This window comes from Chelmon rostratus, chromosome 3, assembly GCF_017976325.1.
Source record: "Chelmon rostratus isolate fCheRos1 chromosome 3, fCheRos1.pri, whole genome shotgun sequence".
NCBI lineage: Eukaryota > Metazoa > Chordata > Actinopteri > Chaetodontiformes > Chaetodontidae > Chelmon > Chelmon rostratus.
In genome coordinates, this window is record NC_055660.1 from 15620748 (window position 1) to 15640972 (window position 20225).

General features: G+C 41.8%; 1 protein-coding gene across 1 annotated transcript; it reads left to right on the top strand.

Annotated features, from left to right (window-relative positions):
* The first annotated feature begins 554 nt into the window (after positions 1–554).
* On the top strand, positions 555–19259 carry ecpas (Ecm29 proteasome adaptor and scaffold). Its single transcript, XM_041933493.1, has 49 exons — positions 555–588; positions 1370–1500; positions 1809–1925; positions 2298–2416; positions 2650–2799; positions 2934–3111; positions 3360–3499; positions 3712–3790; positions 3887–4006; positions 4118–4203; positions 4322–4397; positions 4491–4540; positions 4635–4701; positions 4872–4994; positions 5112–5215; positions 5407–5530; positions 5648–5728; positions 5852–6068; positions 6296–6387; positions 7206–7340; positions 7443–7614; positions 7846–8018; positions 8160–8261; positions 8503–8626; positions 9009–9154; positions 9599–9653; positions 9779–9893; positions 10017–10085; positions 10217–10334; positions 10432–10599; positions 10733–10812; positions 11425–11530; positions 11739–11786; positions 11891–12009; positions 13661–13811; positions 13925–13990; positions 14103–14192; positions 14358–14424; positions 14514–14605; positions 14709–14775; positions 15203–15400; positions 15608–15819; positions 15910–15953; positions 16048–16240; positions 16346–16496; positions 16581–16686; positions 16825–16913; positions 17002–17073; positions 18232–19259. The coding sequence occupies exons 1-49, from the start codon at positions 567–569 to the stop codon at positions 18369–18371; spliced, it is 5544 nt and encodes a 1847-aa protein (XP_041789427.1). The 5' UTR covers positions 555–566; the 3' UTR covers positions 18372–19259.
* The last annotated feature ends 966 nt before the right edge of the window (positions 19260–20225 follow it).

A 20225-nucleotide genomic window follows, 5' to 3' on the forward strand; every position in this document is an offset into this window, starting at 1 on the left:
CCTTTATAAAGAGAGTGGTATTCATATGATTATCATCTCAGGCTGTGTTGAAAGGGCATTGTTGTGAACACTAAGTATGGTACTAAACATTTTGCATTATTGTGATTAATGTTAGTATGTTATGTTTGATGTTTGATTTGTGTAATGAATATAATCAAGCACAAACATATGTATATTTGTGTACGTGTGTGAACAATATATGGAAATATTATTAGTAAATATCAGTATTATGCATTTGCATGTATATAATATGTCCCATAAATAATATATCACAATACAGCAGCATAGCATAAAATGATATGACATAAAATAGCATGGTGTATTGCTGTAGTGGCCCATAAGCATGTAGTACAGTCATATTCATGCCTTTAAGCAAGTACAATTATTATTAATTAGGTATGTCATGCGCACAAAGTCCCGTTATTTTTATTTAGATAATATAAAACAGTGATTTATGTTAGCTCACAGTGATGTGTGTGTGTCATGAAGCGGCTGCTGAGGAGTGGCACTGATGAGTGCAGTGACACTCGGTAAACTGGGAGGGTCGCTCATGACTTTCTGCAAACATGGCCGCCCAGGATGAACTCAGTAAGTTTCTGTCTGCGTTATCTGTGATTAATATCTCTCCAAATGTTGTTTTCGTGGCTGTCAAACACACCGGACAACAGGCCTGCTAAAATCTAACGACTAGGGTGTTTTTTAAAGTAACGATAAAGCTGGTCTCTGTTGCAAAAACTGGGGCAGGAACGATAGCTAGCTACTCAGCTATATTGCTAGCTAGAATGCTAACGTCAGGAGGCCGTTTGCCCAGTCATGGTCAAAATGAAACTATCACTCTGGCTGTTCATATGTTTTCATTAATCAGACTTTTAAGGTGTAAATTTCGTACATGGATATTCAAGGGATTCAGGGTTATTTGCGCATGGTGTCAGTGGTTGTGAAAAGCCAGTGGTATGGCATAGAAATGGTGAAATGCGTTGATAGTCTGTCAGTTGTTACACGTAGCTAGCTGCTTGGTGAGCCATGCCGAGAGAAAGAAGGCAGGGCTGGGTGATGGTTGCACCAACACAGCAGCTGACAGGACGAGGTTATTAGCCAAACTGCAGCAACATGCATGTGTGACTTTCTGTTTAATTCATTGTTTGTGTATTTTCTTCCCTCTGTATGATTCTGAAGGTCGTACAGACTGGTCTTGCAAGGTGGTTTCGTGCATATTTGAGAGGAAAGACGTTCCCAAATCAATTATAGCAGATGTATAGCTTTTAACAGATCCCATTTTTCGTGTTTATTCTTGGAGGTGTGACAGATACCATCCAGAAAATGTGATGTCAGAGTTGATCAAGGTGTTGAATGTGTTTTTTTTTGACAGATCAACTGGAACGTGTGTTCCTTCGCCTGGGCCATGCAGAAACAGACGAGCAGCTGCAGGACATCATCTCCAAGTTCCTGCCCCCTGTGCTCCTCAAACTCTCCAGCGTTCAGGAGGGTGTGCGCAAGAAAGTAAGAAAGGTGTTCCCTGTGTCTGTGCCTGAAGAGATTACAATGACTCTTTAGTCTGTGCTCTGTAGCTACACCTCATAAAATGTGAATAAGTTGCAGTCTAATATGGCAGAACCTCCCCCGCAAGTATTAGCTCCTTTTTACCAAAATTGTAGCTGAACCCATTCAAACTTCCATTGTGGATTGTAGTTTAAGACTCACTTCCTCCTGATGCAAACATGTTTGTAAGGAGCTTGTATCTTTCCTCTTTTACCAGTGAATGTTTCTTTATGCGTAGTCCAAATGACTTTCTGTGCCTCCTCTGCAAGGTAATGGAGTTGTTGGTCCACCTGAACAAGAGGATAAAAAGCAGACCTAAGATTCAGCTACCAGTAGAAACATTGCTGGTACAGTACCAAGACCCTGCAGCTGCCTCCTTTGTTACAGTAAGAATCAAGTGTTAAATGTTGTTATTTTGAAGCCAGAAGTTTATTTATATTCAATTTATAATACAATCAAGACTAGAGCAATTTCAACATTTTTAAGGTACATGCAATCCCTATATATACTGCAAATAGTAATTACCTGAGTAAATTTACTAATAATTAGCTACAGTAACTAATAAGTCATCTACTTGTCTGCATGTGTGTCTTAAACCCTTATGTTGCAATCCCTTATGATAAAAATATTAGGTATTGTTGGCACTGATGTGCATTGTATGCCAGTGCAGTAGTAGTAATGTTGATTTTCATTTTGTTTAAGTAAAGGTCTGCAACTTGAGACAAGAGTGGTGATTGTTTAATTGATATAATCTGCAGAATTTTACCATTATCTACATCAAAATGGGCTACCCACGCCTGGAAGTGGGAAAACAATGTGAGCTGGCTCCCACCCTTCTCACGGCCATGGAAGGCAAGCCGCAGCCACAGCAGGACAGGTGAGGGAACAAATTCGCTCACACACCTTCGGATGAACAAGAATATTTACTATTATCATAATACTGGATTAAAAGAAGTGTGTTTTTTTCAGCTATACTTGAGTTTTTTCCCTCAATTGATATATATATAAAGTTAAACGCAGATACTGCCTCAGTTGTCTTTTATATGGGATTACTCCTATCCATTCATTGTTGGACTGTGAGTTCACTTTGCTCCCTCTTTCTTCTCTTAGCCTGATGCACCTGCTGATCCCTACTCTGTACCATATGAAGTATCCTGCAGACACCTCCAAGAATGCTTCTCCATTTAATCTAACTGAGAGGCCAAAGACAGTGCAGCTGCTACAGGAGTTCATGTTAGATGTTTTACTGATGCCTTACGGGTGGGTTCCTGCTGTGTGCTTTGGGTGTTGTGTGACTAAGGCTTCAGAAAACTCCAGTGAAACGAGTGTATTAGTTGTTCGCTTGAAAGCATTCAAGCAAGAATGCTGACTTGTTCTCTCTTGGGCTTCTTTAGGTTTGTGCTGAATGAATCCCCAACTCGCCCTGCTCCCTCTTCCTCCCAAGGAAGTTCTGCAGAGGGGACAGTAGCTGCAGGTGGCCAGGGTCTCCCCCAGCCTCCACCGGGGATGAGTGTCTATGCTGCCAAGCGGGTGATTGGAGAGGCCCAGTGGAGTGCTGAGCAGCTTGAGCAGGTACAACAACTGAAGCTCGAGGAAGAGCAGTGACTATATTTTTGTGGTATAGGTTTATATGTAATTTCAGCTCAATCCAGAAATTATGCATTGACTGTCAGTCAATTGCTATTCATGCATTTATAAGTTTATGCCTGATATCCTGTATTTTAAAGGCTGCATAATGATTTGAGTGTGTATGTAGGTGGTGGGCTTTGTGTCTTGAGTATCATCTGATGGCTCCTTCGTTGTGTATTTGGTATCAATAGTGTAAGCTGGGCATAGTGAAGTTCATTGAGGCAAAGCAAGTCCCGGAGGTGGAGACAGTGGTGCACCTAGTGGTGGCGTCAAGCGACACCCGACACAGTGTGGCCACTGCAGCTGATCTGGAGCTGAAGAGCAAACAGAGGTAAGTGAAGGAGCTTGAATTATCTGTGGTTCATATCATCTGCTTTACAGATTATCAAATCATTCACTCAGCCATCTTTCCTCTAAATCAGGATATCACACAATGAATCACCAAATTATTAGGTACAACTGCTAAAACCTGTTAAATTCACAGGCTGGTATTTATATTCATCAGAAAAAATGCTGACTGTGTACCTGTTTTGTTGTCTTTAGCATCATTGATTGGAACAATCCTCTAATTATCAACAAGATGTACAAGGTGTACCTGGGGGATGTTCCTCTTAAAACAAAGGTTTGTGAACTAATAACGTTCAAACTTAACCTGTTAATTATTAAAAAAACAAAAACGAACAATTAAGTATATAATACTGTTTTGCATGTGCACTAGGGAAGCAATATGAAGCAAGAGCTGAAGCACGAGCCAGTAAGCACAAGAGTCAAACTGAAGATCCTGCCACATCTTCTGCGGTCACGGCTAGCGGCAGAGTGCTTTCCAGCTAATATCCAGGTTACATTTGTTCATTTTTGCAGACACGTGTAACAGTAAGTCTGGTGGTAAATTACTTTGAAGGAAATCCTCCAGTGTATGGTACAATCATTGCTTTCCTCTCCTCCACAGGTTGTGTATGATGGTCTGTTTGGAGCCAACACCAACAACAAACTGCTGTCTCTCACCTTGCAGTTTGTTCATCACATCTGCATGGTGTAAGAAAAGCGCTCTTTTTTCCCTTTTATCTAGATATACCTGTGTTTAATTTCTGGGGTTTTTTTGTTTGTTTTTTTGCATTTGAAAAATACTAGTTGAGATTTTTATGTTTTTCAGATGTCCTGATACTAATAAACCTTTGGGACTAATGCTTCTTAATGGCCTTACCAAGCTCATCAATGAATACAAGGAGGTAAAAGTACAAATGGCAACACACATTTTTAATTGCAATTTCAGACAGTTTTTAATGCGATTTAAACCTACTTAATAACCTTTGTGCTCGCAGGATCCAAAGTTACTATGTGTTGCCTACTCTGCTGTTGGAAAGCTGTCAAGGTATAATGAAATTCTCTTTTTCTCCTTTAACATTTCCATCTTGGTGTGTGGTTTTAGAAATGGAAAAAAGTGCTTTTTATGTCCTCTCCCCTAGTCGCATGCCACAGCTGTTCACAAAGGACATTGCTCTCGTACAGCAGTTTTTTGAGTCCATGTGCAAGGTAGGTGACAGATCTCTCAAAAGTCTGACATTAAATTCAATGAGAACTCAGCAGCACACAACAATATATTACAAGAAACCCGTCTGTCAGAACTTATTATATAACCCGTTTCTAAGCCTATATTCTACAGAGATATTGATAGCTCCAAAATTCTTTATCCTCTTCCTTAGGAGGAGCCCGATGTACGTCTTGCCATCCAGGAAGCCTTGTCTATGATGGTCGGAGCTTATGCCAACCTACAGGGGGCACTGCTGAACCTGATGGAGGCCCTGGTGGGTGCATACATTGGAAAGGTGAGTGTGCGTGGGCAAAATAGATATGTTTCATAAAGAAACAAACATTAATGTTGACAATTTTAGTAGCTAGGTATTAGAAAAATCAAGAACTCTATAATTTTCTTTTTTGGGCAGCCGGAGATGCAAGTTCGCCAGGTGGCCATGAAGTTTGCCAGCACAGTGTTTGCTCCTGATCACGTGCCATCAAGATACCTGCTGCTTCTGGCAGCCGGAGACCCGTAAGTCTCAAAACACAGAAAACTTCTACACAATGGTCAGTACATTGCAACACAAAGACACTGTTAGCATTTTAGTGAGTACTGACAGCACTTATTATATCATATACACAATAAAACTGAAGCAAGGGTGTTAATGTTTTATTGTCCTGAGTGGTACAGAAGATAAAATGAGCTGGTTTCCTGTATTTTAGGAGGGAGGAAGTGTCTGGGGAGGCCCAGAAGGCGCTGAGAGCTTTTCCAACCAACAGCTCAGAGAAGGAAGGACCAAAGCCAATGCCCTCCTTTCCTGACATGGTGGCCTATATCCAGGAGAAGGTGAAGCTCTGTGCATATTTGTTATCATCTCTGAGGCAATACACCCAGGTTACAAGGTGGCCATTTTTCCTAAAAGAAATAATGAGTCTCATATGTTTTTGGCCTTGTCATTATCAGGCGGCTCAGAGGATCAAGACTCCAGCCAAGTACATTGTTGGAACCTCCACTATTCCTTTCAACCCATCTGCATTTGGGGAGGTAAATATCAATGGGTGATCAGCCATCAATTGTGACATGAGATGTGTCGCAAATTCATTTATGTCTTTCAGGAAGTAAGATTAGTTTTTTGTCACAGAGACCTGTTTTTCTTCGTCTTCCTAGATCGTGCTCTACCTGAGGATGTGCTTAGCCTACAGCGCCGGGGCCACGCCCATGTCCACTCGCCTGGCAGACATGCAGGACGATGCACCGGCCATCGGCCGCTATGTCCACACACTGCTGTCCTCCGAGCATCAGCCTTCAGTGTCAAAGAGCTCAGAAGCAAACCCTGTTCATGTCTACATGGATCTGCTGCAGCAGCTGCTGTCTGCTGTAGGGGGTGAGAGAAGTCAACCTGCTCCATCTATGGGGCAATTTACTTCAGAATCAAGTCTCCATTGTTACTGTGGGCTTCTGAAAACATTTGTTCTTATTTTTAAGTAGTACTTGTAGCTTTTATTAATCAGTTAGTGATTGTGTATAAATTTATCTGTATGCTGTTGTATTGTGTAAAAAAAAGACACTCCATGTGTTATTTGTTGCACTTCATCCTTGACCTCTCAACAGGAATCCCAGTTATGTACTGTCTACTGGAGGTGGTGTCTGTCTGCCCAGAGAAACTGGCCCCCAGATTTGCTGATAAAATTGACTGGATTAAAGTGAGTATTTCATTTATTTGTGTATTTATTTAGATTTAGGATGGAGAGAGCTTTGCACTGACACTTTTTATACTCAAATACATTCGTGAGACATGTATCAGCATTGGTGCTAGAACAGCTACCCAAGGGAGGCAACAAATTACTGGCAAGTAAAACCGTGTGGTGGTATGCTCCCCAGAGGAACAGTTTAAGAAAAAAATATTGCATTCTTGTTGCTTTCCAAATAATGGGACTAAGACACAAGGAGAAATCACTTGGGTGTAATTGCAAGGGCACGATTGTGCTGGTGCTGTGGCTACTTTGACATACAGTATGTTGTTGTTCAAGTTTGCTGTCTGCTGTAGTGTAAAACATTCTCAAACTGTAATAAAATGTTGTTTATAACTGTTAGATATTCACAACTTTGGCCATTCAAATGAATACAAAAGCATGAATATCAAGCACAATTGAGGATGATGTAATTATATTGACTGCCCCTCTCTCACATAAGGAGGTAATAGCAAATTGACATCCTAGCCCTAATCCTAACAGACAAAATATCCAAATAATTTCATAGTGTTCTGTGCGTTCTAAAAGCTTTTCAGTGGATTTCCATTTTCCACAGTCATCGCTCGATGTGATGACACTGATGATGGAGAAAATATTGACATGGTTTTATTCAAGTGAGGGGGCACAGTGGATGCCCCTTGGTGCCCCCTCATGGCGCAAATGCTGTATCAGCAGCACCATTAACGATTGTCCCATCACTTAACTGCCCCGTGATATTGCAAAACCATGAGGGTGATTCACATTTTCACAGCGGTGTTTCTCTTCTTCAGAGTCTGATGAACACAAATAAAGAGGACATGAGGGAGCTCGCAGCCCAACTGTATGCGCTGGTGGTTTCCACCATGACCGGTAACGAGCTGCAGATGGCTGTGCACAACCTGGTCAAAATCACCAAAGACAACCACGTATGCCACTTTTTTCTTTATGGAGCGCTTGTTTTTTTTTCACATTTCAAAAGTGTGCATTTTTACCTTGAAGAACTGTTAATCAGTTTTGTTTCACCACAGAGTCCTGAGACTCAGCATGGTGCCATCTTGGCTCTTGGCTACATGGTAGGAAGGTACATGAGCAGGAAGAAAGCCGTCACCTCCAGTGATTCTACGCATGACATGGGGCAACCGATGAGCATCACCTCTCAAGACGATGATCAACTTGTCGCCATGGCCACCAAGACAATTGGTATTTAATTATTTTGGCTTTATCGTAGGCTTCATTTATTGTCTATAGTAGCTGTTAGATTACAGTAAGATGAATTGCAGAAATGTAAAGAAAGTATTTTTTTATTTCTTTCCTGTAAAAAAAAAAAATCATTGTATTTGCTGTTAAACATTTTTTGTCAACCTAAATGAAAATCTAGTATATCATGCACTCAGTCTGTGTTCATGCACTTGTGTGTGTGTGTCCATTCAGGTTTCTTCCTGGACAGCAGCAGTGCACTACTGGCTGTTGCAGCGTGTACAGCTCTGGGAGAAATTGGGCGGAACGGCACCCTGCTGATCCCCGCGGAGGGAGAGGGATTCAGCAAACTGTCAACCGTGGAAAACCTGCTGGCTCGCATCCCCTCTGGCAAAGAGAGCACAAAGGTAACCCGGGACTGCACAAAAGGAAGCAGTTGCTGTGAAATTTTGTTCAGTGACAACAAGTTACTGTTCTACATTCCTACTTCATGTATTAATGACACATCAGATCTTTAGCTAAAAGATCTGCCCGTGTATGTGGTCCAGATGAAGGAGCGATCAATCCAGACGTTGGGTTACTTACCTGTGGGAGATGGAGACTTCCCACACCAGAAGAGGCTGCTGCAGGGTCTCATGGACTCTGTAGAGGTATGAAACATACTGACTGACAGTAGTAATAACAATGGTAATGCAGGGCTTCACAAAGTCAACAAAAACCATATGAATTAACGCATTATTTGCGAGTGTTTTTCGTCCGTGACTGAATCAGAATGTTTTCTGATTGAGAAACACACCAATAGTCCCTTTGTTGTGTCTTCTTTTACATTCTGGTCAGGTGGGACTCATTGTGAAAACGTCCCACATTTTTCCTTTTTTCCTCTCTCTTAAGGCCAAGCAGGTGGAGCTGCAGTTCACAGTTGGAGAGGCTATAACCAGTGCTGCAGTAGGCACCAGCTCTGGAGCTGCCCGAGACCCATGGACCTGCACTGAGGACCAGTACAGCCCACCGAACAGTACGTATTTTCAGCTGTGGTGGTTGAATTGTACTTAAAACAGTTTTTGCACATATGTACAGGCACAAAATGTATTCATTTCTCAAACTGTGTTCGCGCAAATATTATTTGATTGTCAAGTACTTATTCAGGCTGTCACTGCAATGTTTCAAGTCATCAGATTTGACAGACTGTGTCTTGCATTCTAACAATGGTCGTCAAAGTGAAATGCATGGTGATGTTGATGGAGTGCTCAGCCTTGCTAGTAATCAGATATGTAAAAACATTTAATTTGGCTGAACATTTGTTAATATTCCATTTTTATCTAAAGCTTAGCTTCCTCAACAAATATTTTTGTTTTTCTCTCTTACCAACATTTCCACTCTCTTCCATTCCCTGTTAGACATTAAAAACAATGATGTGGTTCCTTGGGTGCTCAACTCCATCCTGTCCAAGTACATACCCAGCCAGAACCCCCATGTGCGACAGGCAGCCTGCATATGGCTGCTTTCCCTGGTCAAGAAACTCAGCCAGCACAAGGAAATCACAGTGGGTGTATTGTACAATCTACCTCTGAATCTAAAGCCAAAGAGGAGTCACAATTCAAAGGAGGAACTCTGAACTCTCATATGGGAGTAAAGCAGAGTTTTAGCCTTCCCGAATTCAAATATTGATATTTTCTCCTGTTTTTTGGTGTATAAGATTTTTGAAAATGTACAAATGCAACCTCATGTTTAAGCGATTATGTATTCTCACCAAACCTGAAACTGTCCTCTGTTTTTAGTAGATTTGAAATGCATATTTGTCACAATGCTCATGAAAGGCATTCACTATATTTGCTATGAGCTTTAGCCATAGGAGGTACAATGGTGTATGTTCCACATGGGAAAGTGAATCATCGCTGCTTGAAAGCAGCATGTTGTTTTATTGATTGGTTTGCAAACTTCACATGCTGTTGTTTGAAATGCAAATAATTTTCCTTTACTCCTACAGTCCCATTTGAAGGAGATTCAGGTGGCGTTCATCTCTGTCCTCTCAGACCCTGATGGTAAGAAGTTACTTACACCAGCCAGTGCTTTTCAGATGTGCAACATAACAAAACAAACTATCACCCCTTGCTCTCTGTCCATCCCAGTTGTTCATCCATCCCCCTTTTTTTCTCCTTTCTCCTAGAGCTGAGTCAGGATGTGGCATCTAAAGGCCTGGGCCTTGTCTATGAGATGGGAGGAGAGGGTGACCAGCAGAAACTGGTGTCCACCCTGGTGGAAACACTCATGACTGGCAAAAGGTGAGTGGATGTTTGAATGAATGAGAGAGTCACAGGGGATGGTAGAGAGGGGAGAGGAAATAGGGTCAGAATTTTTTCTGTATGTCAATATGTTGTTAAATTCGTCTTTATCCTTGCACACAGAGTGAAACATGCAGTTTCAGAAGATACAGAGGTGTTCCAAGGAGAAGGTTTGGGGAAAACCCCTGATGGGTGAGTCATCTTACACGTATTAGACATTTTTTGCTCTTTTCTTTGTCCAAATGTAAGGAAAATGCTTAAAATCTTCATTTATGTGCACATATTGACTGTCTTCTCCCTCTTGCATCGATGGCTCCTGGCAGTCACGGCCTGACCACATACAAGGAGCTCTGCTCGTTGGCCAGCGACCTGAACCAACCAGATCTCGTCTACAAGTTCATGAACCTGGCCAATCATCATGCCATGTGGAACTCCCGCAAGGTATCCCCCTCATGCCTCATACTCTCTTCCTCAGTCATTTTTCCAATGACCTGGGCTTGTCTCACCCTCCTCTCCACCTGACCTCTCCTCCTTTCAGGGAGCAGCTTTTGGTTTCCACATGATCGCAGCCAAGGCTGGGGAGCAGCTGGCTCCGTTCCTGCCCCAGCTTGTGCCCCGTCTGTACCGCTACCAGTTTGACCCCAACCTGAGCATTCGCCAGGCCATGACCAGCATCTGGGATGCCTTGGTCACTGATAAGACCCTGGTAAGAGATGAGTCTTTTGCATGCATAAAAATGCTTACTCATGCATGTATGAACAAATGGATGTAGATATAGATGTAATACACTACCATCATTGGTGATAATGTGAGCTGATGTTTTTTCTGATGTGTTTCAGGTGGATAAGTATCTTAAGGAGATCCTGCAGGATGTCATCTCCAACTTGACCAGTAACACCTGGAGAGTGCGCGAGTCCAGGTACAATAACAATACACACAAAAATGTTGTACGTCAATGGATTTATTTAGACTGATAATTGATTTTGTGAAAAGGGTAAATGCTCAAAAAATTGCCTTGTTGTTTCTTAGTTGATCTTTTGCTACTTAATTTTGAGTATTTTACATTTTCTAGTTTCAAGGTAAAGATCAATTGGTCCACAGTTTATTTTATTGACAATTGATGTCCAGTTGTCCTTTGTGATGACCTTCTCGCTAGCAGGCAAAAGTATTTTAAAGAGATATTCATCTTGTGCCATAAGTTTATCTAGGTTTTTTCAGGTATAATGTGACAAAACAGCATTCAGCTTCTGTTCCAAATCATTCTGAAGGTTTTATTATTATTATTTTTAATGCGTTTCTCGTCTGGGCTCAGGAACATTGAACTGGCCCTGACCTTCAATTACTGTAATTATTGAAATTATAGTTTATGATTATGATTAGGATCATTGTAATCATGGTAATCTAGCAATTTAGTTCATTCATCCATAATGCTTATTACAATTTGTTCTGAAAAATAAAGTCAGATGGAAACGTGCTTGTAATGTTAAAGTCAGAAAAGAAAATGCTTTTGCTGAACTGATTTTCCTTTTAGCTGCCTGGCCCTGAATGACCTGATTCGCGGCCGCCAAGCTGATGACCTCATTGATCACCTGGCAGAAATTTGGGAGACACTGTTCAGAGTCCTTGATGACATCAAGGTGAGCAGAAAATGATCACAATCAATGAAACTTGAATTCTCCAAGAGTAATATATGGAATTCCTAATGGTTCTGACACATTGTGAAAAAGCTATAGGAGATCATGTAGAGTAGACATGGTACACAGCAGAAAAACTGAACACATTACAAGTAGGGATTCGGTTTAAATTTCTTTCATGATTTTCTAATGTGATTCTTTTGCATTTCAGGAGTCTGTTAGGAAAGCTGCAGATCTGACACTGAAGACACTCAGTAAGGTAAGGTTGTTTGTTACAATATCGGCCTGCAAGTATTTCTTTCTTTGTAATTGCTTCTGTGTACAATCATGTGCACGTCAAAATGTTTGTCTTTCTCTGTCCAGGTGTGTACTCGTATGTGTGAGTCTACAGGCTCCGCCTCCCAGAGAACTGTGGCGGTGATGTTACCGACCCTGCTGGAAAAAGGCATTGTTAGCAATGTGTCAGAGGTCCGCTCACTAAGGTAAGAGTCTGTACTGAGGCGACTTACACTGTATGTCTGTCAGTCAAATACAAAAATAGCCTTAGCAGTAAGGGTAGACAAAAAAACTGGTTGAGGATATTTTTTAATATTTGTTAGGTTCAGTGTTCTTGTGGAGTAATAGGGTACTATGTGCCGCAGCATTCTGGATCAACTGGAGAGTATTTAGCAACGAATTGGGACAGCCTGATAGTAAGGAAATTGCAATAATCCAGCCTGGGAGCAACAAATGTGTGGACTAGTTTTTCTGCATTGTTCTGAGTCAGGATGTCCCTAAATGTTTACAATGTTAAGTAGGTGAAAAAAGGCAGTCCTTGAAATGGACATACCCTGATCAAAGAGAACTACCAAATTCCTTACAGTGGTGCTGGAGGCCAGTGCAATGCCGTCCATTATTGCCAGACAGTGAGTTTCTAAGGTGTTTCGGGCCAAGTACTATAACTTAAGTTTTGCCTGAATTTAGTAACAAAAACTTGCCGTCCTTGTCACCCAGCTCTTTATGTCCTTAAGATATGCTTGGTACTTAGTCAACTGATTGGTTTCTTCTGGCTTCATTGACAAATATAGCTTGGTATCATCTTCATAGCGATGAAAATTTATGGAATGTGTCCTGATAGTGTTGCCTAAAAGAAGCAGATAGAGGGCGAATAGGATCGGTCCAAGCACATAACCCTGTGGAACTCCATGACTGGCTTTAGTGTGCACACAGTAGTCATCATTACCCTGTACAAATTGAAATCATTCTGAAAAGTAGGATTTAAACCAGCTTAGTGCAGTTCCCTTAATGGCAATGAAGTGTTCCAGTCTCTGTAATAGGATACCATGGTCAATGGTGTTGAATGCAGCACTAAGATCTAACAAGACTAGTACAGCCCTTTGTCTGATGCAATTAGGTCATTTGCGACTAACCAGTGCTGCCTCTGTGCTATGATTCACTCTAAATCCTGACTGGAAACCCTCAAATAAACTATTGTTATGTAGAAAGTCTTACAGCTGACTAGCAACTGCTTTCTCAAGGATTTTAGAGAAAGCTGGGAGGTTAAATATAGGTCTATAATTGGCTAAAACCCCTGGATCAAGGGTAGGCTTTTTAAGAAGAGGTTTTATTACAGCTACTTTAAAGGAATGTAGTACGTAGCCTGTTGACAGAGACAGGTTGATCTTATCTAGTAAAGAAGAGCCAATGAAGGGTAAAACTTCTTCAAGCAGCTGGGTTGGTATGGGGTCTAAAATACAGGTTGATGACTTCAATGAAGAAGTTGTTGAAATTAGTTGCTGAAGGTCGACAGGAGAAAAGCGGTCTAAAAATACGACAGGTTTAATAGCTATTTCTGTGGCTTCTGTATTTAAAGATTAATCAGTACCTATTGAGGGCAGGAAGTGATCTCTCATAGTAAGAATTTTATTATTAAAGAAGCTCATTTACTCATTGATTTCAGCCTGGCTACAGTGCTGAAGAGAAACCTGTGATAGTTCTGAGATGTCATTTAGGGCCCTCACGTGTTCAGAAACAGCCATCAGTATGGCATTTTTCTTTCTTTCAGTCACCACATGACCTTGTGGTAATTTTGTGCCACAGCATTTTTCTGCCTTGTTCTCTCATAAACAGTCTGCTTTATTTCTTCCCTACCAGTATCCAGACCCTGGTGAAGATTAGTAAAACAGCTGGTGCCAGATTAAAGCCTCACGCTTCCCGGTTGATCCCGGCCCTGCTGGAGGCCCTCAGCACCCTAGAGCCTCAGGTCCTCAACTACCTCAGTCTCAGAGCCACAGAGCAGGAAAAGGTAGGCTCAGCCTTCTGCTGTAGCTTCCCCCATGGCTGTTAACCAAAGCCTGTAAGTTTTGTCACAGGTTAGACTCCATATTGTCCTGAGTTGTGTTCTTTCTGTCTCTCCAGAGTGCCATGGATGCTGCCAGACTGAGTGCTGCAAAGTCCTCTCCAATGATGGAGACCATTAACATGGTAAGAAAAACGATGTTAAAAGAAAGAATATGATGTTCCTGCTTGGCAAAACATGACAAAAGCCAATGAGATCTCTTTTGTAAGCATCCCTTTTGTGCGTCCCTGTGCTCAGTGTCTGCAGCACCTCGACGTTTCTGTGCTGGGAGAGCTGGTTCCCAGGCTCTGTGAGCTACTCAAGAGTGGAGTAGGCTTGGGCACCAAGGTAGAGACACACTTCTCATCACTAATTCCTAGACTGTGTGTAAATGTTTGGTGTTGTCTTTTAAATCCACCTGTTTCTTATGTATTAGCCCTTGTCTCCCTTATGTATGTGAAGATATAGTGTATCTTGTGAGCCTATTTATGTTTGCCTCTTTTCTCGGCATAGGGTGGCTGTGCTAGTGTAATTGTTTCACTCACCGTGCAGTGCCCCCAGGACCTCACACCATACTCAGGTAAAGCACAAGTCCGCCCTTCAGTTCCAGTGGCGTGTTTGCTGCCTTAAGCAAGTGAACTAATGGCGACTATATTTTGGTGTTTCCAGGTAAACTGATGAGTGCCCTGCTGAATGGTATCCATGACAGAAGCACTGTAGTACAGAAGCAATTTGCCTTTGCTTTGGGACACCTAGTCAGGGTAAGCACCACATCTGTTCAGCCATCTTAGCACATTAATCACGCCATAGGCTGTTGTCACTGACTCAGTAAGCATGGGTTGTTGTACTTGTTTTTCCCCTCAGACAGCGAAAGACAGCAGCGTAGAGAAACTACTACTGAAGCTTAACAGCTGGTACTTAGAGAAAGAAGGTAAGACGGCAGGAAATCTACCATTTTGCTTGTGCGTTAAACTAGAGCTGCAGCGATTAGTCGCTTTGTTTAATCGGCAACAATTTTTGATAATCGATTAATTGATTTGAGTAATTTTTTAAGAAAAGAAAAGTCAAAATTCTCTTATTCCAGCTCTTAAATTTGATTATTTTCTGGGTTCTTTACTCCTCTGTGACAGCAAACTGAATATTTTTGGGTTGTGGACAAAACAAGACTATTGAGGATGTCATCTTGGGCTTTGGGAATAACTGACATTTTTCACGATTGTCTGACATTTTATCAACAAAACAACTAATCAATTAATTGAGACGACATATTATCAATAAAAATGATCATTATTTGCAGCCCTACATTAAACCGTACAGTAGCTCCACTCTCTATTTTCTCAACTCTGTCTTACTCCCAGAGCCGGTGTACAAGTCGTCGTGTGCGTTGACTGTGCACGCCATCAGCCACTACAGTCCTGACGTCCTGAAGGGCCATGCAGGAGTGGCTCTGCCGCTGGCCTTCCTGGGCATGCATCAGGCACCAGGTCCTGACGAGGAGAAAGGAGAGAGCCATGACGCCACGCTGTGGGCGGAGGTGTGGCAGGAGAATGTTCCTGGTGAGAAATACCGGCACAGTATAAAAGAGCACCAGCTGATTCAATGCCTTGATCAACTAAATTCATTTGTTTTTATAGAAGTAATGGTGTTCAGAATTAATAAATGACAACATCCTTTGATTAATGCATCAAAAACATAGCAGCTATATGTATTTTGTCACTGGAATAACTTAACTATCTATTCATCGAACTTTTCTTTGGTTCTAGGAAGCTTTGGAGGAATCCGACTCTATATGACAGAGCTGATCGCTATCACGCAGAAGGCACTGCAGTCCCAGTCCTGGAAGATGAAGGCTCAGGGTGCAGCTGCCATGGCAACCGTTGCCAAGGAACAGACCGGCTCACTGGTGGCACCACACCTTGGCATGGTGCTAACGGCTTTGATGCAGGGACTGTCTGGACGCACATGGGCTGGCAAGGTAACCACTGATTATCTGAGAGCAGAGAAAAAAAAGGAAGTTTTGTTTTATGTCTCTTTCTTGTTGACTTGTTTTTCTCTTTTGCTTCAGGAGGAGCTGTTGAAAGCTATTGGATCAGTAGTCTCTAAATGCAGGTGAGACGCCTCAAACTTTTTTTCTAATTAAATCCTGTTTTATTCAAATGCAAAAATGAATTTACTCTTTGTTTTTTTGGCCTTTGGCTTTTAGCACGGAGCTGCAGAAGCCTTGTGCAGGCCAGCCCACCATCTCTGAGGTGCTGGAGGTTGTGTTGAAGGAATGTCGCAAGGAGAGTCTGGTGTACAAAATGGCTGCTCTGCGCTGTGCTGGAGACGCGCTTCACAGCAGCCAGGAGGACCGTTTCAGCGACATGGCTGAGATCCTTTTCCCTCTGATCAAAAAGGTTCAGCCACATCGGCTCAGTGGATCTTTCCTGTTTGTTTTTATAAAATCATATTTGAGGACATTCCTGCTTTTCACGGTACTAAATCTTCCTGATTCCCAACAGAGCTGCCCGGAGAGCGGTGGTGCATCACCGAGGTCACAGGAGGATGATGATGATGATAGAGATGTGAAGGCCAAAGAGCTGCAGACAGAAGCTCTGCTCTGTGCTTTTGAGACTCTTGGAAAGGCTTGGCCCAGAAACCCACAGACTCAGGGTAAGTTACAGCTTGAGAGGGCAGCTGGGAAGCTGAGATGTGGTCCCTGTGCAGTTATGTTCTGAACGCTGTGTCTCTCTGTAGCTCGTTTCCAAGTGGAGGTCTGCAGTCTGATGTGTGAGAAGCTCAAGCTGAGCACCTGGAAAGTCCAGCTCGCTGTTTTACAGTCCATGAAGGCATACTTCCAGGGGTAAGGAGCAGACATAGAGTAGCTTCATCATCAACATCTGTTCTTTAAAATTAGTATTGAACCCTGAATTTTTCAGCTAATGGAAGTGTGCCTGTAATGTACGTCTCTTATGTTTTTTTGACTAAATTTTCTCTGCAGGTTATTGCTGCTAGAGAAAGGCAGCGAAGACGTCAATGCATTGTCGCAGATCCTCACAGAGACCTGTGCCTCTCTCACTTACCCTTTAGGTAAGGACCTCGCAATTTAGTGTGTACTCTGACTCCTGGTCTAATACGCCTGCATTCATCACCATATTTGTGTTGTTTTTCTATCCAGAAAACAAAAGTTACTCCTCTGTGAGGACAGAGGCCTTGTCAGTTGTGGACCTGATCGTGAAGAGAACTGGAGGTCAGTATTTAGTAGTTATTGTATTAAAGTGTATTTTTCTTCTTCAGGCCTCAGTTTGAATGCGAGCAAATGAAAAGGAGAGCCCAGTTTTCCTGCAGGGGTTCTCCTCTGTGTATTGGACATGAGATATAGTCAAACAATTGCAGGCAGTTTTATGGTAACATGTCCCCTGTCAGGACCAAATTAGAACATTTTTGCACATTGTTTCCATTAACTGTCAGAGTGCAAGTGCTTTCATGTAGCCAGTCTTCCTGTTCTTGCTTTAAGAACTTTCCATCAGCTAGCAGCTTGAATCAAATACTGGACATACTGCCATGAAACTTTGTGATTCCCTGACAAGTGATCCCAATGACTTTGGTGATCCTCTGACTTTTACTCTGGTGCCATCAGGTTCCTATTTCTTGTTTTGTTGTGAAATATCTGGACAACTATTTGGATTGTTTGGATTGGCATGAAATCCAGTACAGACATTCATGGTCCCCACAGGGTGAATTCTAATAACTTTGCCTATAGCGCCACCATTCCCATTAGCCTGAGCTGTACTTTGTGTTTAGTGCTGATTACAAATGTTAGCATACTAACAGGCTAAACCATGATGGTGAACATTAAACCTGGTAAACATCAGCCTTGTCATTGTGAGCATGTGTCACAAACTGGCTCAGAGATTGCGACAAGTAGGGAATCCACGCAAGAGATCTTGCAGGTTTTGGTCACTGAAAAGCGATCTCAGAGTTTTTGGCTGTTATCTCCTTTGTGTACTCTGTCAAAGGCAGGTCATGCCTTTGTCTTACTAGGATCAGACCTCAAGCTGCAGGTAGTCTATTGGTAATGGCTTTTACCAGGCTTCTGATTGGCCAACATGGCTTTAGGGTTAGGGTTATATTGCCACCTGTTGGTTTTGCATGCTTTGACAGCTTCAGTGGCGTTTTTTGTGTTTTCTTATGGACCGAGATATATATTTTTTTTAAACAGTGTTTTATTTTGAGAACCTGTGAACGTGAAACACAATACAATCAGTATTGCCAGTATGCTGAGGTTGCCTGAGCAGCCTCCAAGACAGCTAGCATGGCTTTGACAGACTGGGAACATGACCGTATCACAGATTACTGACCCAAGCGTCACTGATGGAATCTTCTTGTGCCTGTGTGACGTTAACAGAGAGCGAACAGTGGGACTGTGTGTCAGTGAAGAGCCGGGAGCAGCTGCAGCGCTCCCTGTCAACGCTGCAGTCAGACAGCAGACCTGACCTGAGGGACAAGGCCCAGGAGCTGCGCAGGCACATCCAGAGCCAACCCTGAGGGCGCACACACACACACACACACACACATACACACACAGCTCACACAGCCAGCCAGATACATGCAGGCACAAACACAGTACAACAAAATAGAGCATCAACTTCCTTTTACTTCTCTATCAGTAAAACAAAATGCATCAAACACTCCTTTGTCTGACCTCTTTGACACAATTATCTTCTCATTAACATATTCACAAATCTCTCAAATAATTGCTTTACTTATCCATATTACCTGTGATCCTTTGAAGCTGGCTTTGTGCAAGAGGCGGCTCCACTCCAGCTCAGACTGATTCACGTTTGTGGTTGACGAAGCTTGACCTAGAAGCTTGAAGAGACTACAGTAACACAACTTGCTCTGATTCTGAACTCAAGGTGACAAGTGTTGAAGGGCAAGGCTATTATTGTAGTGTGTCATTTTTTATTTGGTTCATTTGAATGGACAGTAAGATCATGATAAACAATACTATATAAACCAATGTGTTGGGTTTGTGGACACTGTATACTTATAGCCCCAAAATGGGGACTTTTACTACTGCTGTGGGTTTGCCTACTCATTAAATATCAGAACAACAGCAGGTTGTACACCTTAGCAGGCGGTTTGACTAGTCGACTAGTTGCACTTTTCATGGGTGTGGACACTTCCTCGCTGTTGTACCACTGCCGCTGAGCACTGGTGAAAGAACTGAGGCATTGGAGGTCTGTATCTCTGTGTCCTGTAAATGGTGTTCTTCCTCCTGTTTGCAAGGTGAATGAGCAAGACAACAGCCAATTTTGTGAAGTCTTGAAAATAAGAGAAAAAATAAAAAAAAACAACCTGCTATTAAATTCAAAGTGATGCCATTGTTGTTTGAATTTGTCCCTGATGAAATAAAACTACACTGACAATTTGGACCAGTGACTTTGTCTTAATACAGAATATACACGTGTGTACATTTGTTTTAAATCAAAGCAACAAGTCACATTTGTGATGAGGCCACAAACACTTGTTACAGTTGTGCTCATAGATTTACACACCCCAGGTATAATATGTGAAATATTGGCCATTTTTTGGAAAATATGTCTTGTCATGCAGAACATTTTTCTTTAGGATGAAAGTGGTCGGGATGCAAAGAAAAACCCGCAAGCAACTTCAGCTGAAATACAAGTGTCTGGAAAAAGTGCTATGGCTGTTTCCAGATGCACAATATTGAGGAACTTGAACATAAATGGGCTGCACGGTCAAAAAAACAAACAAAAAAAATGCTCACAATATGCTAAAGAAGCCTCAAAACTTCAGGAGAAAGTCATTGGGAGTGATAAGACCAAAATTGAACTTAATGATCATAACCAAAGAAATAATGATGACATGAATGACATCTTACAACTTCTGCCAGGGTGTGTAAAAATGTAAACTGGGCACTGTATGTACAAACATATAGAGTAATGAGAGTCAGATGTAAGATAAATATGACATTCAACAAAACAGTCATGTAATTTAGTGGTCTGTTACTAGCAGCTTTTTTTTTTTATCTTCAGTGTTTTGGGTTTTTGTCACGCAATCCTTTTCAAAGCTCAACTCAGCTGCATTTAATTAAATCTAGTTTCTTTATCAGGTCAAATATTATCTGACTTTAAATAACTACAAGAATTCACTTAGATACATTATAGTATTTTATAATCTTGTATATTTGAGGTAGTTAAAATAATGCTGTTATATAGTGACTGCCAGCTTGGCAGTAAATGTCTGCTAAGAGAATAAAGAAAAGTCTATGTAATAACCTTTACATTTGCTCAAAATGCACTGGAACTGTTAACAAGCGTGTTGTCTGAAATGTTCGCAGCAGTAGCGTTGTAATAACTGGTAACTCAAACAAAA